At 32.0% G+C, this 18,338-nt stretch overlaps 1 protein-coding gene across 1 annotated transcript in view; it reads right to left on the bottom strand.

Annotated features, from left to right (window-relative positions):
* The window catches only part of LOC119638021 (heparan sulfate 2-O-sulfotransferase pipe), a 93,561-nt gene extending 77,548 nt beyond the window's left edge, over positions 1 to 16,013 (bottom strand). Inside the window, exon 1 of the mRNA XM_038034576.1 lies at positions 15,521 to 16,013. Coding sequence (XP_037890504.1) covers positions 15,521 to 15,567 — 47 coding nt within the window. The 5' untranslated portion in view covers positions 15,568 to 16,013. The remainder of the gene's footprint in view (positions 1 to 15,520) is intronic.
* Between the last annotated feature and the right edge of the window lie 2,325 nt (positions 16,014 to 18,338).

Here is an 18,338-nt window from a genome sequence, read left to right as displayed (position 1 = left end):
AGAGAGAGAGAGAGAGAGAGAGAGAGAGAGAGAGAGAGAGAGAGTCTGTTAATGCACCTGTACTTTTTTTTTTTGGAGGAAAAATAGTACGAAATAAACAAAGTAACAAAATATTTGAAAATATTTATGAAAAGTTCGACTTTTGTATGTAACTACACCTTACGGACTAAATATTGTTTTATTTATTTATTTATGTACTGTTTTGTTTCTGTTTTACGTTTTATTCTAAATAAAATTCAATGATTCAATTAAATTGAATACATCATAGTACGTGCACAATACATACTTAACGTATTTTATTAAATATTATTCATTTATATATAACGGTCTCTTTTAAATCATATAATAAATGCTTTTTACGTGTATTAATTTAAATCATAATAGAATTCAGTCATCATTTGTAAGTATACATCAATGTTCAGATATTCAATCATTTATTGTACCCTGCACATAGATTTATATATAAAATATATATAACATATATATAAATTTTTAATTATAATAAATTATTTCAATAAGTTTATTGACTTTGATTTAAATGAAGACAAAGTTAACGTAAATACTACTAAATAGACAAACAAATATACGTAAATATTCAGTCACCACTATGGCAAATATTTTGATAGTTTATATAAATTGTCGTAACAAACGGCACTGGTTTCCCAAACTTGTTTAAAAACGAAACACACTAACTTCATCAACTTACTTAAAACTTCACATAAGGAAGTGAATTCGTGTATATGTTTTGCATTTATTTCCTAAATAAAGCATTGTAATGTGTGTGCAGTCATTTGAAGCGAATATCTAATACGCAACAGCCAGGTTACAATACATTCTCAATATAATGCTAATATTTTCACAACACTTTAGTAACTTGCAGTTACCAAAACAAAGTTGAAGAGAAGGGATTTTTTCGATTAAAATCGATCAAAAAGATTTTGGTAAATAAATATGGATAGGCGGCTTCGTAAGGTGAACGATTGATATGGTTTTTGTAGTGTCTTGAGTTCTCTATATATATGCACTTTTTTTTCCTTTTTTAATATACGACCAGCCGCTTAGCGTATGCCGCCTATTCGTGCGAGCACGATGGGAATAAGTGAGGATTATAGGTAGAGAGGAATGACAAGAGAGACTAGTGCTTGTATACGCTTGACTTAAAAATGAACAAATTCGCACGATGCGATGCGCTACCGCTGAAAGAGTGTGCCGGAGGCAGGCAATGTGATTAACGAACGATATAGTCACTTAATGGTATAGAATATATACGTATGCGCTTAATTTTCGCTGTGTATCTTACTTTTTGCGCTATTGAGAATTCTTACAAGACCCTTAAGAAACACTTCAAATCTTATAGAATTTGCTTCGTAGCTTGTATATCTATAAGGGGTTGGTCAAAAGCATATCTAGGATGAAATGGGTTAAGAAACCGAGCTATCAATCATGCTTCGATGATGGATTCAATAAAGGTTGCTTGCCTGGTTGAAAACCCAATTCAAAAAGGGGAAAGAAAAATATTATAAGAAGGAAAAAGTGTACCAACTAACTTATTAACGAAGCTGGTTGCTTTATAATTCAATCCTATTTCTGCCTTCTTGTTTACTATCAAACCCGTAGAACTTTGAAAGTACAAAATATTCATTTCAGTCATGTATATTAAAGGTTACGAGATATGCTGTCACTTGTTTAATCTAAATTATTTTAGAAATAAGTCGTTGTTATTCTAAATGAATTTTATTGTAAATATCGAATAACTATTAAACAATTTTAGTTACGAGGTAATTGTGTTATCGATTGAGAATCACTGCTTACAAATTATTTCAAGCAAACTAAATTTCTCAAATACTTGCTGTCATATTATACAACATTACGTATATTTTTTGTATTTGTAATATTTCCGAAAAGGTTTTGTTGATTTGACACACAATACATAACTTTGCATTGTTAAATAAATATTTCATGCTTAATAAATTATAATAAAACGTTTTTTTTTTAATATCTCTTCCATCTTCATTTATTCTTACAAAGGCTTTAAGTACTTGATAATGAAAAATAAAGTGCATTTTAATTATAAATTGAAGTAAAATATTATATAACAAACAAAGAACGCATTTCTACAAATCCCTGGACGAATTTTAGACAACCAGCTCTTACGTTGTTAGGTATAGAAATATTTAATTGTCTATCGGCTTTGCTAAAAGGTGGCTGTTATGTCTCTATTTACGAGCGATTTTCGACGCCGCTCTGTTTGAAAGACAATTCTGCAAGAGACAGGGCCTATTCCAAGACTGACGTATCGAATGTGAAAGTATATGTGTGGTTCAAATCTTCTCCTCTGGGTAAAGCGAGGCCTATTAAGCATCCCGAAATTGCTGATAATCGCAATCAGCACGCAGCAGTCAGGCTTCACGCGCTGTTTCCACCGAAGTTTCGCGGCTGCGAGTAGCCGGGTCTGAAGCGTACACAACGTAACTCTTGGGGATTTTCGAATAAGTGGATCTTTGTGCCAAAAAAATGCCAAATACCGCAAGTGAAAAATTTACAATCCATATCAAAGAAGTCATTAAACTGTATGATGACAGTAAATATTAATGGCCGCTACTTCTTGGAAGGGGGGGACGGGGTGAATCAGCAGGATATTATGTATTATGGGTTGTTCTAATCAAATGGAATTATCGTTGGTGAACGTTACTAACAACAACTGTTTTAACTAAATCGAAGGCGGCGGAAATTATGACATATTAATTTTTTATTGCAACAAACAGTTCACTAGATGACAAATCCTCGCCAGGAAACAATACCAGTGTCGAACAGTAATGTGGTAACGTCGTCGTTGTATTTTTCAAAGATTATTCGATTATTCGATAACATATGATCTGTTCGAGAAGGACTTGCATTCTTATCACAATACAAAAAGCAGGATATTGTGTGGACAGCAGGTGTTCTCTCCGCATGATGTTCATATTATGTGCGAGAAAAATGAGATAAACGCGTGGGCAATATTTTAGCTGAAGTAGGTCTCAACATTGTTTCGATAGAAGTGTTTCTTGTTTTACAAAAAAACCGGTAAGAAATTTGTTCTACATCTAACAAATATATTAAAGAAGCGAATTAGTATGTACTTGTCTCAAGGCAATATTGGCCGAAGTTTGTAGGTTATTGATGAAAATGTTTGCCAGTTTTTGATTTCTCCCCTTCAGAATTCAATTTGAATGGATAATATCTAGTCTCAGATTTGATCAAATTTCAATTCGCCGTCTTATGACTGGAATTTTGGCAAATTTACCGTAAAATAGGTAGCTTATGAACATAATTACATAATCTTGAATGCTCACTCTAATTAAGTACATATACGTATACCCTCGCTTAGTAAGTGATATTAGGCCTCCTAATATAACTTATTAAGGCAGAAAGGTAAACAAAGGGCCAAATACAACGCGTAACGAGATCGAATTAGATTCCCCTACTGACTGGTATTACAAGCTATATGTGCAAAAACTTTGCGATCCTCTGGTCGCATTTTAATGAATCACTTATGAAATATTAACATATCCCTTACCGGTTGTGCATAACGATTAACTAAAAAGATTATCTCTTTTTTTTCAATAAACACGTACGCCGTAACGTAATAGTTGGGGAGTTTTATGCGTAAATAAAAAAAAAAAAAAAAAAAAAGAAAAGAAAAGTAAAGAAAAGAAAAATTCTAACGAAATTGCATTATAATCATATATAAATATGTATAAAGTGTTGAACAATAATAGTGAAACAAGAGCAACGACAATGACAACAACAGGAAGCTGACAATAATGTTAATACTATCAGCAACAATTTTGCCTTCACTTAACCATTGCCACAAATCCAGGTTTGACATTGTTCAAGAATGTTGGAAAATGCTGCTACAGAATAATTTACATTTTTAATATTTTTTTTTTTATTTTACAAAATCGGAAAAAATAGAAATACATAAACGATAAAAGGGAAAAACACATTAAGTGAGCGTAAAAAATGTAGAGATAAAATAAAAAAAATTGTGTTCACGTGGATGTAACTATATTTATACAACAAGCATGTCTTACACATAAGTAACTTTTTAATAATTAAAAAAGTTTTACTTATGAAAATTTAAAATATAGTTGAGAGCATACAAGACATATTGTTGCTAACGAAAGAGGAGAAATTTTATTTACTTCTTCGCAATGGAGCCAGATTCTGAACACAAAAATCGAAAACATTTTAATAAAAAACATATTTATGAGACTTATTAAGATTTAACAGCAATAGAATAACAGATTGATTCTCATTTTATTTAAAAGTGAAATAAAATTCTTTTTTTGCTTTTTCATGTATCGTACAATGCGAAATATCCGCTTCAAAAGTCAACTGCGATTGATTCATGTTTTAATTTTATTTGTAATGAATGGAAATATACAGAAGCTACCTTAGCAAAAGTCTTTTCTTTTCAACCGATTTTTAAAATTGATAATAAAAATATTAAAAGGAAAAGTTACATAAGACAAACAAAACCCAAACTAATTACATATAATTTTATTATTTGAAAGCGTAGAGAAATTGAAGCGAAGGGGGGCGAAAGAAAAGTGCAAAAATGTAACGCAAATATTATATTATTAGATAGACAAAATTAGATACATACGCACACCGTTAAATATCAAGTTCTACCCCTAAAGGCGAACTTTATAAATTGATTTATCTAATCTTACGTTAGTTAGGCATTAGTTAATGGATGAATCAAAAGACACTTTTGATGTTCTGCATTTTGATTTTCTATTTCCAAATCGTTTCTATTTTTGCTGATGGTGGTCAATATTGGATTAGTACTCTCTTTGTGTCAGCTGTACTATGTAATGACATTCTTACTTGCTACTTAAGTTGATTTTTAAACATAGATATAAATTTGCATCATTTATTTATTTATGTACATATGAGGTTTATTTACAACAAAAATTCATCTGGATTAGCTAATAGTGAGAAAAACCAGACCATAGGCTTAAATTATGATTAGATAAAAACATGGATCTATTTACGAATTGGTATGAAAATATATTAACTAATCATAAAGTCTTATGTTATATTCTAGGTTAGATCATTTCAAAATTTTCCAATTAAAAAGCATTATTACAAGATAGTAATAGATGGTAATGAGTTACATATTCCGTTAGTAACCATACCAGTTTTGCTTATTCCAAGTTAGAAGTGAGAGATTGAGCGGTTAAATGCGGTTAAGTTTCTTATGCATTTTTGATACGGTCAAAATGAATAACTAATATGACTTCAAATTTGAATCGAAAATGGCTTTGACTTAACAGCAGTCAGTTTAACATTACTATCGTAGAATAGGTTCTAGCTGAAGTAACATCCTTTATCTGAAATAACATTTACGATTGACCTGGGACAATTTGCTTCTGGCAATAGAGTAATTGTATATGGTATAATCATAAGCAGAATCATTTTTGTGAATTTTTTAAAGCATCCGATATTGATTTTTACTATTCGTATTCCTAGCAAATTTAAGCTTTAAATTAAACCAAGCTGGATTTGAGCTAAGACTAAGAAAGAGTTCGAACGTCGGCCTGAATAAACATAATGCGAAATTGTGGCATTTATGAAACGAGAATACAAAACCATTTAACGTTCATAACGAATTAATTAGTTGTAGATGATTGTGCATCTCTAGACTTTTAACTAGAATAAAATCAGTCTTTTTAAAACCAAAGTTTGAATCGTCACAACCAACGTTCGATACATTAGATGCAACGATATTTCTTAACTGTATGTATCAGCCATGAGAGGAATAATGAAATAGAAATCTTCAATGATTACTTAGGAAAACCTAAGGGCTTAAGCAAAGGGCTTCCTAGTGAAACTTCTTGTACTCTATATGACGATAGTATAGAATAAACCAAGTTGGTAGTTTAAGATATTAAGACAAATGCGATAACTTAAAGCCGACCAGCAGAATCGTCGCGGTCGATGATTAAAACACCCATATTATTTCATAGAAATTATCAATATTTGAGATGGGAGTGCACCTAATTCTCTTTTTATACGATAGATACGCTTTCAAAAAATTCGTGTAAAAAAAATTTGTTCAGAAAACGATATTGGCTAAATGAAAAAATAGTATATTGGTTCCAAAACTAAAAAGGTAACTGAAAAGTACAATACACAAAATGAAAAAATTTTTGTTAGACTTCACTTTAAAATTTATTACCTGCTTATACATTTTAATTAACTAAACATATAAAAAATAAGTTATGCTTTGAAAGACCAACTTAAGTTGCACAAAAAATACATCAAGTCCTTATTCTATGCCTAACTTAGGGAGTCCCATCCATACAAGCATATAATTGCGTAATATAACTGAATTGTGAAAAATATAACGCGACGAATATCATGCAAATTTGTGATGAGTAAAAATGAAAAATTCATAGAAATATAAAAAAAAAAAATTCATAAAATACTAAAAATCGTGTCAAAACAAAATACTTCGGGCAAGAAACGAATTAGGTGTTCTAAGGTGCTATTAACACAATAAGTGTCTGTTTGATCAAATCGATTCCGTCACTCATTTAATCAGAAGTTTTTTTATGAAACGGTGCACAAATAGCAACATAATCTACGTTATGTGATAGACATCAAAATAAGTGATTTTCGTGCTTCGACTGGAATTACTGATCGTATTGAGACGAACCCTAGAAAAAAACTAGCCAGAAAATGTCTAAGAATATAACATAGCACAAGAGAAGGAGAGGTTACGCACGCACAGTTTGTATCAAGTCTTTTCATGATTCTAGTATTTGTTTTATGTAGACGGCAGTATCTCATAGATGGTGTTGCGTGTAAAATCGTTATTATAATATCTGTAATATATTCTATCACTAATCTTTCGATCCATGTGTTTATTTAGGCACTATGAGAAGGCACGTTTTAGATCAAACTTTGACATCGGTAATCGAAGAAAAAGAAAAACTTAATAGGTAAATTAATAACCGATCTCGGAAGGCCGATCTTAACGAAAATGAAGCTAACTAATTAACTGACTAAGTTAGTGTGTGAATGTTTCGTATATGAGTTTTATATATTGAACATATGAGGTGCCAGAAGGTGTAATAAAATTGAAAACACCTTCTTGACGAACTTATGATAAATACTTACAACTCACAACAATCTCGATCAATTGGGAATAAGCTAGAATTGGAACAATCATTGTAGGCTAGGTATGAGTACTGTTGCATTCGGTGAAAATCAACCGAAACGAATAACGTAGTGATAACCAAGGACGAATTCGCGTAAAGTGAATAGGAGGAAATTAATTTTTTTCTTTTTCAAACTTTAATTAAAATCAATATATTCTAAATTAAAACAACAATGATACTAAACGTATATAATGAGATTTTTTGCCGTTTGTTTCTTGTTATTTTTTTGGCGATTTTTTAAAGTTTCATTTCGTTTTTATTTATATATTTGCTAGCTCGCAATTCTAAAGTCGTGAGTGCAAGTCTTGAGTAGCAACAATATCAAGCTGCACGCAAACAAATAGTAAAAAGCAAATCGAATTTCAGCTTAGACTACTTGAAATATGAGAGGCCAGAAAACAATATACCGGCACAGGCATTATAGTCCATTTGTGTTTGAAATCGCCACATATACATGCATACAAATAAACAAATATATGATCGTAAAATAAATTCAAAAGGTTGAAAAAACGAAAAACAAAAAAAAAAAAAAAATAAAAGAAGAGAAAAAAATTTATGAAAACTTCATAGTACACCTGCTTTATTAGCCACAAAATCTAGACCAAAGCTTTTAGAAAAAAGAGCATAAATTCACATGTACGCACACACATTTAAGCATCTTGAAAGAATTTTGTTTTTCTTTATTTACCGACGGTGTTAGCGTTTGGAAAATGTTCTAACATCAATTATAAGAAAGACCAGAATATAAATAAAAAATAGAAAAAACAAAAATCTAGAGCAACCGACTTGAAAACAGAAAACAAAAACTGTTGATAAAACTACGTAGTTGGTCATGGTTAACGCGTGATACATAATCACTATATAATAATAATAAGACTAATTGTATATGAAATGTTTATCTCAAATATTTGAAATTGAAGAAATTTTTAAATATTTAAAAAATTAATTTTAAATATTTTAGAAGCATAACAGTTTTTCGTTCAGTTTTCGTGTGACATTTAATGACCTTCGCATTCTGTTGGATAATTTCCAATAAAATTAATTGTATTTCTTATTCTTAATGTGTATGGTTTTAAATTCTCTTTGAATTTGTTTTCTTAATTCTTTTTTTTTCGTTTATACATTTCTATATACATTTTCTTTTTTAATTAAAGTTTTAAAAATTTGTTATTAGTTTTTATTTCTTGGTTTCTGTCAAACTTGCTTCCGTTAGTTTACAAGTTTCCTATTAATCATATCTGCTTTTACTTGTTCTTATTTTCATTGCAAAGAGTTACAACAAACATTTAAAAATGAAACTCTTTCATTATTTATATGGGAAAAGTAAGAGGTTTCAGTTATTCCACTGAAAGCTATTGCGAAAAAAAGTGAATGTGAGACCAATTTTCTGGCAGTGATGCACATTATGTTTCTGGTTTTTAAAGCCTCTACTGGAGCGTGGAATTCATTAAATTTATAATATCATATGCAACATCCATAAGTGCACTCTCGGTAGTCTACAAAAACTTTCATATAATCTTCTTTTATTCATTTGTCTTTTAGTGGAATTTGTAACACCACAAAAAAAAAAGTTTTTTCTTATACTTACTTTTTATTTATCTGTTTCATTTATTTAAGCGAACTCAAGCTTCTGAACAGATTTAATGTGAAAATTTCTTCTCATACTTATATGTTAATACTAGAACTACCGAGTGCGTCAATTTGATCTTTTTTAATTTTCAATCATTAAAAAAGCAATTACAAAGCATGTAATGTTCGAAAATTTTTTCATGACGTTCATTTACAGGAAAACGCCTTTAAAATTTTCTGTAATCATTTTTTTCATAAGTGGTTTAATTTTCGAGATGGCGGAAACGTATTTCGACGAAAATTGATCATTTTGATCGTCTGTTTTCGTCGACTTATCACGGCCGTAAAAAAGAAGATGGGAACGTGAAACTTGGCATAGACCTTCCTCGATCGATTAAGAATGTGAGATTACTGGGCGCGATCTGTTTATGTGCACGTCTGCAATATGAAGGAAATTGAAACAACATCGGAAATAGGCCGACGTCTTTTTCATATCTTTGTCTATTACTTTCGATCCTGTGAAAATATTTCTGAAAAATCTTGACGCAATTTGCGACAATTGGCAAGGAAATATTAATTCCAATTTATTTCTAACTGATTTTCTATTTATTTAAAACACATTACATACACATTAGGATTTTTTTTACTCTATTGCAACTTAACTAGAAATAAGTTGGAAATATATTCTGAACTGATCGGGACCATTTTTGGATTAGGCATGAATACGGATTTGATAAGTTTTGTGAAATATCTTTATAGGATCGAAAGCTACAGACGAAAATATTAAAAAATTATCATTTTTTTTTTCAAAGTTGTTTTATTTTCTCATTTATGGCGGGCATGTATGGAAGCAGATCGCAACCATTTTTTTAAGGTTGGATTCTTAATCGATCGACGAATTTCAGCTTTCTACCTTCACGCAAATTGACCAAAATATCCCTTGTGTTAGAAATAGATATAAGCAAAAGGGAGGAAAAGGCGAAACGTCGATGGTCCTAGTATTAAAATAAGTTGAAATATTCTAGAAGAAAAAACACTACATTACTTCTGTTGAACATTAAAACGTGTACCGAGATGATTCAAATTTAGTAAAGTGAATTTCCTCGTCAAAGAATTTACTATATTTCATATAAAATGTTATTTTTCATGAGAATCGAAAAATGGATCCGTATTTTACAAACTTAATGCAACTTAATACAGTACATTAAGACATCGAATCATTTTCATTATAAAGTACTAGAAATATAAATTTATGCTACAACGACATTTTACAACAGGGACCCATATGAGAAGCGGTCGTCAATAGGGTCAATGCATTTTTAATAGGGCTACGTCTTGGTTAAAAAATGCCAGCGTACCAAATTTTAACAAAATATGTCGCCAATCGATACGTGTAGGTGGAACCCAAAAATGCGTGGACAGACATCAAACGCATAGCTAAGCTTAACTCGATTCAGAAAATGATCGTGAATAATAAAAGTATAACAAAAGCTGAATATATTTCATGTTCTTTATAGTGTTGCATAGGTATACTTAAACTTAGGATACGCTTACCATAACCAATATGAGCTACAAATTCAATTTGCTCGTGAAATTGGTCAAAAATTCGTGTGTATTCCAAAGACGTTTTTCATAACAGACACTTTCAAGAGCAATTCATTCAATAACTCAATTCTTTCGATGGCTTTATGCCATGGCGCACTTGTTTTGTTGAAATCACCTGCCAGAGACATTTACTTCGTCATAAAAATATGCCAAAAACCCGTTTCAGTAATATTTTTTAGTTCTTAGGCATGCCACATGTGTGTGATCGTTTAGTTATTATAAAAATTTGAAATTAATGATGACCGTCGTATATCTAAATGCTAAAATGTCCAATTTCGCCAAAATCGATAATCAAGAATTGTTATAAAAATTTCGGATATAAATCATAATGATCTTTGCAAATAATAGTGATTGGTTGAGGCTTAGAGTTTCGGGCAAGTGGAAACGTTAACAAAAGCTAAAATATCTTTAACGCAGCAACGGTAGCTTAAAGAGACCAAACGTGTCGCTATGACGCCTCTACTTATAACACTTGCCGAGAACCATCGTGCTCGCATGCATGGAGAACATCCTTTGAGTTGCTGGTCATATAAAAAAATAAAAATAGAAAAAGAAATGGGTATCTAAAATGTAACTGGTTAGGTTGGTATTGAAGATGGGTCAAGTCAGTCGAAGGACCCACCAACACTACCACATAAAGTAACAATACCTCTTTTTTCAAAAAAAGTACAAAATTGATTTTTTTGCTCATTTCTCGTACACTATAGTAGATAAACCTAAAAAAAATTTGGGCGTTACTGCAGTACCTATAAAATATGGAAAGAATTGACCACGTCTACTCAATATTACGGTGTAGTAAAATATAACTTTTTTTTTTAATACCTTGATACTGCGCAGAAACAAGCTTCGAAAACCTTATAAGAAAATATAAAATCCTTGGCTTGTTTCAAATTCGAAATGCACCTAAGCATGTCCATCCGTTCATCTGTTCGTCTGCCTAACTGCATAGCATCTGTAGTAAACATTCCCCTGTCAGTGAAAATGGAGATATCACCTACAAATTTGCAAAAAAAATTGGAACTGACCTGAGTGTTTTATATATTACAGGGCACTAGAGCTTAGTTCTTTTACTTTTTTTGTTTCTTTTAGGATAACGGTGATGGGTATAAAGGATTCGGCCAAATGTTAAGATTATATAGTAAAAAGCTGGTCCTTAATAGTAACTTTATATAAAATTTAATTGTAAAATTTGTGGCTGCTTAGATTTATTTTTTAAGCTGCGCTATACAAAGGGTACCGCAAGACATTTGATAAGAAAATTAAATTTGCCACCTTTGGGCCAGGTCGTTTAATATTTTGGCCCCTGCAGTCATTTAAGGACTTCCCAGGAAGAGTAGGCCTTTTCATAAGAGGTAAAGATAATTTTTGCTACTTTATCATAAAAATAAATCAAACATTATGTTAGGCGACGTATTGTATACGATATTTTATGAGTGTGCGACTACAATAAACATATATATATTTTCTTTCGTAATCCTTTGTACTTGATATAGTAGTACACGGTGGATAACAGTAAATTCGGTTTTAACTAAATATGTTTTCTTTAGCGGTTTTTCTCAAATTTCATCATCTTCAGTCGAATATTGGCGAGGAGAGGTTTGCATCAAGACAACAAATCAATATTTCAATAAAATTTTGTACAATTTTATTAATTTATTGATTGATTTTTATATTAAAATTAAGTAGAACAACTTTGAAATTTTTGTAGTTATTCATGTAATTATTATTATATTATTATTATTATATACGAAATATGAAGAGGTCGAATTTAATTAATATAACTACAAATTCAATTTTCTCAATTTTTGTATATAAATAAAGAGATCGTTTAAGAAATACTTATGTAATTTATAAGGCGTTTGCTTATGTCGATTGACTGATATTTTTTTTTTTTTTTTTTGTTTGTTGTTATTTTTTAAATTCATTCGTTTAATAAGTTTTTAATTAAATTGTAGTAAATTATGCCTCTTTTTTTATAATTAATGAAGGCTTTTAATGTTTAAAAAAATATCAAAGTTTAATTATATAAACAAGAAATTAAATACCGGTTTCTTTTTTTAAATTTATAAATTAATTATTAATTGACATGATGCTCTATAAGGCATGCGGGAAGAGACGCCGTTGGATGTACCAGTTAATCGACTTTAACTAATCCAGCTAAATTGACACTAATTCGTCAGCATTCGAGGAATCGATAATAAATTCGATTCTCGATGGTTAAGATTGTTGAAAATTATATTAGGAGCTGGTGTTGTGGTGATGGATACGTTCCTAGTGCACATGATATAAATGCTTTTACGTATTGTATAATAATAATTGTATTGAAAAACTTTCAATTCTTCATATTTCGAATTTGGACGTACATATAGGACACGAACTCAAACTATTCACTTATTTTCTTCTTACCAGAAATGTTCTGCCTTAATATCAGTTTTTACAAGAAAATTACGGGTGAGTAATACTATTTCACCTTTTACTTCAAGTAAAAATTAAAAGCAAGTGAGGATCGGGCAAGGCCGACACCGCTTCCCCTAGTACATTTATTCACTCGTTTTGATAATAATATAAAAGTTACATATTATTTTCATGCAACTGCATGCTATTCATGAAAGCCCGCATATTGGAGCAATCCTTACATGCGGTGGCATCCAAAATATATATCTATATGGTTGAAAGATTAGGTTGATTTCTGTTAATTTTTCCAATCAAATATTAAAAATTATATCATTTTATTATATAAAATTTTAGTTTTCGTAGGAGCTGTTCAAAATATTAATCCAGACGGACCAAATGGTCGAAAAAGTGGACCGACCCGAAATATTTTAAGTAGCGGTTACATACATCCGTACAAACTTAACAAGTTTTGTAGGGTATAAACAACTAAAACAGCTAAAAGCACACTATATTCGCTTTAGCAAGATTCTCGATCTCTACCTGATCAACCACTATATTGTTAGTTTTAGAATTAATTAAGCGAATATTTGTACACAAATGATTAGATTAATTTACGTGTTGTGTTGTTAGTTGCAGTTTTTCTTTTATTCATTTCAAGCGTATTTGTAGTTTCAATATTTCAATATTCAACACTGAATTTTTCGATCATTCTCGAAAATAACTTTTCGTAGTAAGCTTTAGATCAATATATCTGCTGTAGGCTTTAAGTAAAGTCTAAATAGGCAAATCTATGCGTACTCTCTATAATACATATTTGCAGACCACATATACACAAAACTATGCATAAAAATCGTACGCTTTGTATTGCATTTTGGTTTTAATTTAATTTTCGGAGCGATTGTAGTCCCATACAAACTTCATAATTAAATCATTTGTAAGAATGGTTTGACAATCATACAAAAACGTGTAAGAAATGTGTTAAACAATAATATATGATGCAACAATAATAATAATGATAGGAAGCCGATAATAATATTAATAGCATCAGCAACAATTTTACTTACACTTAACAAGTGCCACAATTGCAAGTTTTACATTGTTTAAGAATGTTGGAAAATGCTGCCATAGCATAATTTCTATTTTTAGTCTTTTTTTATGCAAAAATAGAATAAAAAGAAAAGGAAAAACAAATAAGAAAAAAGGAAAACACATTAAGCGAACAGAAATAAAATGTAAAATGAAGATAGGAAAAAAAATTGCGTTCGCTTGGCGATCTAGTACTATATTGAGTGGGTTGATCAATTACGTCTTTGGTCTACCTCTGTCCCGATCGTGGTAATTGAGCCAAATTTCTAATAATGCGGTCACATACCTAGATATATGCGTTGAAGATCTTCGAAAGTGTGCATATTTCTTCCCAGTGAAAGCTTTACTAATTTCTGATAGTCCGTCCATTACTTTGTCGTTTGTTATTGGGTAGCCAACGGCCGCAAAAACTATTTGAGAGTTAGACAAACGTTCACTACAAAAGCAGGCAACGAACACGGCGAACACGAATCAACACATTGTTTTGCGCTAGTGTTCCGAATCTCATCTATAATTTCCGTCGAAAAGAGTTTTTCATTTTACTTCTTATAATGTTGACTGCCGACAAATCGACCAACATAACTCCTAGTTTTAGTCTGCTGAATAACAAATGCACCTCTGGTGTTATCTGTTGTATATTTTCGAAGAAAAGGAAAGATAAATGTAGAATTCTTCTTCTTTGTCTATTTTACGCGGAACTTTGATGTAATTTCAAAATTTGTTTAGAATCTTTTGAACGCGTTTGCAATTAAATAATTGTGCAAGTATAAATATTGAACTTTCATTCTAATGTTTGCAGCGCTGAGGACTTAAATGGACAGATAAACGAATGTGACCCAAAATTTTATATAATTGCATCGATATATTACTTGATGGAGTTGACAGAGTCAATGCACTGCAAATAGAATAACAAAAACTAGTATACTCTTCTCCCCTCAGTGTTGAAATGTGTACAAAAAGAAGGTAAATTATCAAACCTGAGAATTGAGGTCTACCAATTTTCGAAACTTACATGTGTTTACCGTTGAGCTATAAGATAATAATATATCACTGTTTTTCGCGTTGGTGCCGTCCACCAGATTGCAGTTGATATACGAAAAGCACTAAACTATTAATAGCTTTGCATGCTCTGTGCTATCATAAATAAAACAGTAACAACAACTGCAATGGCAATAACACTTTATACCGGTTTTCAATCAAATCGTACAACTGGGTGATTTTCAATTTTCCAACCAACCAAAAAAACAAAAAAGAAATATAAAACGAACTGTAGTTTAAAGCGCTAGACCAGACCACCTCTAAATGGTCATTTATGCCACTTTTCCTTTAGAAAATTTTGTTACCAGGCAGGTTATTAGGAATAATTATTATTAAAATTTTAGTTAGACGAACATACACAAACATACACACGCACGCGCGTGCAACAACCCACTGTCAGCCTGCTCTATGGCAGACATTAGGTAGGCTTTAAGTATTTCCTACATTTTTCTTTAGCGATTTGGTTCAACGAAAGTGAAATATCTGGGCTTTAAAAGACAAATCTTTTGTTGTTGTTTTTCCTTTCATAACATATAAGACATTTTTCTGCTTTTTTTCCTTTTCTTGTAAGCATTTCCTATTATTTCTTATTATTTATCATCGTTATCGCTTACCTTTTTCTGTATCTCATTCTAAAGGTCTTCTCAGGCTTTAAAGTCATTTAAATATTTGAAAACAAAAAAAAAAATGAACAAAGTTTACTTTTTACTGATTTCCAAAATTGTATCACTAGTGGTGTTTTCTTTTCTTAATTCTTAACAAGTTTTATTCTTAGAATCCCTCTTTTTCTCTCGAATATCGTCTTTGAGTTACAAAAAAGAGTTAAAACTGATTCACAAAAAAAAAAAAAAAAAAAAACCAAAGAAAACAAAAAACTAAACAAAAACTTTCTTTAAGCGCACTTTTTTTCTACAAACATAACACTCTGTGTGTTATTGTTTCGCTGCTTATCTGGCTACTACGTGCCGTTTTTCTTAAGTTTCTTTTTTTCACATCTATTAAGCCGGCTTTAAACTTGAAACTAATTCCTAAACCGTCAAGCATTTGTTAAAATCAAATAAAAGAAAAAAAGCTAATGATAAGTAAACACAAAATTTTGTGTTCTAAGATTCTTTGATATTAAGCTTAAGACGTCTGTTTCTTCAAACGTGCGCGTTTGAACTGAATGGTATGGCTTAAAACTCGCTTAGTTTTAGTTAAATCTTTATTATTCATTACGTACAACGTCTTCGTCTTTCAACCATTCACTCTATAGCTGCACACACACACACACTCATTGGCATTTCGTATATCTTTTGGCATTGTACCCACTCTCTAAAAAGTCTTTTCGCTTTGCTTTTCTACGTGTATATAGCCTCTATAGCGTTTTAGGCGAATGCTCTTATTTCTAAACCGGCAACAAACAGGGTCTTAAGCATGTGAACCTTTACAATAGAGTGAGAACGTCGTTGTTACCATCATCGTCAGTTGCGATTAACTTGTTTGGACATGATGAGTCGCTCACTGTTTAATTCTCATCGCTCTTGTCTCTCTTATTTTAGTTGGTTGTTACGTATAAAAAGCGCTTTTCTTAAATAAATCTGTAGTTTTTTGATAATGCATTGATTGTAAGGGCGGTAATCAACCAGCAAAAGAAACAGAAGAACATTTTATACTGTTTTGTACTGCTTCAGAAAAGCCACGACATACGCTTATATAAGGTTTTTTGTTTTTTAAGCAGGCGATAACGTTTTAAGTCTAAGCCAGTATAGAATTTGCACACATTAAAACCCACATCGGTAGTTCCGGAACTGCCGCTATGTATTACGCCAAGAAAACTGTCTGGGCCTTACTTCATTTTATCGCTAACCTGCTGCTTTCTGACCCATCTTTTGACATCACATATGAGCTCATGTGTCCAGCGCGCCTGTGTAGACTCGTAATATTTACTCTGCTATATGCACATACCTTTTTCCGTCACACACATATTTTCTTCAGGCGTGAGCCTTCTCGCAAGCTGTCTTCTTACATGATATAGTTTTGTCAATAATTTTGACATAGTGTGACCTGTGCAAGCTGTGCCCCATTGCTGGCGCCGTGCACATTACGGCTGCTAGTACCAACTACTTCCTTTGGCTTGCCCCCTGATGTTTGTCATTACGCGGCAAATGCTCGGCCAGTTTGACCAATCTAGCATCCAGTACCACCCATATTTTATTGTCGGCGTGGTACAGATTTTATAGCCGTCTGTATTTAGTACGGCCGCATCGCTTCTTTTTCTGCTAGTTACTAAAATAGCTTTAGTCTTCTGCGGAACTAAAGACATTTTCTTACTCGTAAGCCATGTCTTAGTAGCTCTTCATACAGTATAGTATGAGAACTGGCCCAAGTATAGAGTCTTGAGGAACGCGAGCCGTTACGTTGTATATTTTAATGCCTATTTCCATTTTACAGACCAGTATCCTATCAGATAGGTAGCTCCTCATTATGCGCATCAGATTTTGCAGCACCTGTTTGACGTCGACAGTTAACCGTTCTCTTCGGAAACTGATTATTCGAGATTCAGCTCATTCGCTCGATATGATATGGTATATATCAATCATATATAATTGGCTATACGGCTGGCTTCTTTGATTTCGGTTACAACACTAACTTTTGCTTTTTTCATGTCATCGGGAATGGATAATCATTATAAACTTCCAGAAATGGTTGGACATATCGCGCTATGGCTAGCTTTAGGACGTCGTTTAGAAAGCCATACGGGCGTGGTGCTGTTTCCCAATTCCCGCACTGCATCATTTAGTTCCGTAACAGCGACGTCTGCGCAAGAGTAAGTTGCGTCATATTTGCGCGTTTCACGGGCAGTATGCTCACGAGAAAAGCTTTCTAAAATTTTCCCATGAAGTTGGAGAGGTTGACACTTCTAATCTCTTTTACTTTAGCTTAACCATTAAGGCTTTGTATGCATCACTCCATAAGTTGGATACCCCGTCTTCACATAGCTGTTTAAAGCACTTATTTTTCCGTTTTTGTTGCTGATTTTAAGGCTTTGCGCGTACTCTTTATAGCTGTCGTAGTTGAGTTTAGTCCAACTCCGCTGTAGTTTACGCTTCATTTAAGACATTTCCACCTTTTCGTTGCAATATCTACATTCCACCAGTATACAGGTTTCCATTTTGGCCAGTTGGTCATCCGAGCCATAGATGCGTCACAGGTTATAGACACATGTCCCACTAGCTTTTTGGATTCGTATTCTGTAGTTAAATTCAAGATATTTAAAAGATGTTAAGCGTGCTGTCATTTCACGCGCTCCGCAATTCATCCATCCAATTTTATTCTTGCTAATATCCTTTATAGCATTCATGTTTATTCCATACTTCGGTGATGCAGAGTTTATAGCTGGTCTGTCACCTCATGCAATTCCTTCACAACGACATTGGATTTCCTTCATGA

This window comes from Glossina fuscipes, unplaced genomic scaffold (genome assembly GCF_014805625.2).
Source record: "Glossina fuscipes isolate IAEA_lab_2018 unplaced genomic scaffold, Yale_Gfus_2 61, whole genome shotgun sequence".
Lineage (NCBI taxonomy): Eukaryota > Metazoa > Arthropoda > Insecta > Diptera > Glossinidae > Glossina > Glossina fuscipes.
Note: the sequence above shows the minus strand (reverse complement) of the source record. Positions and strands in the feature narration are given on the sequence as shown.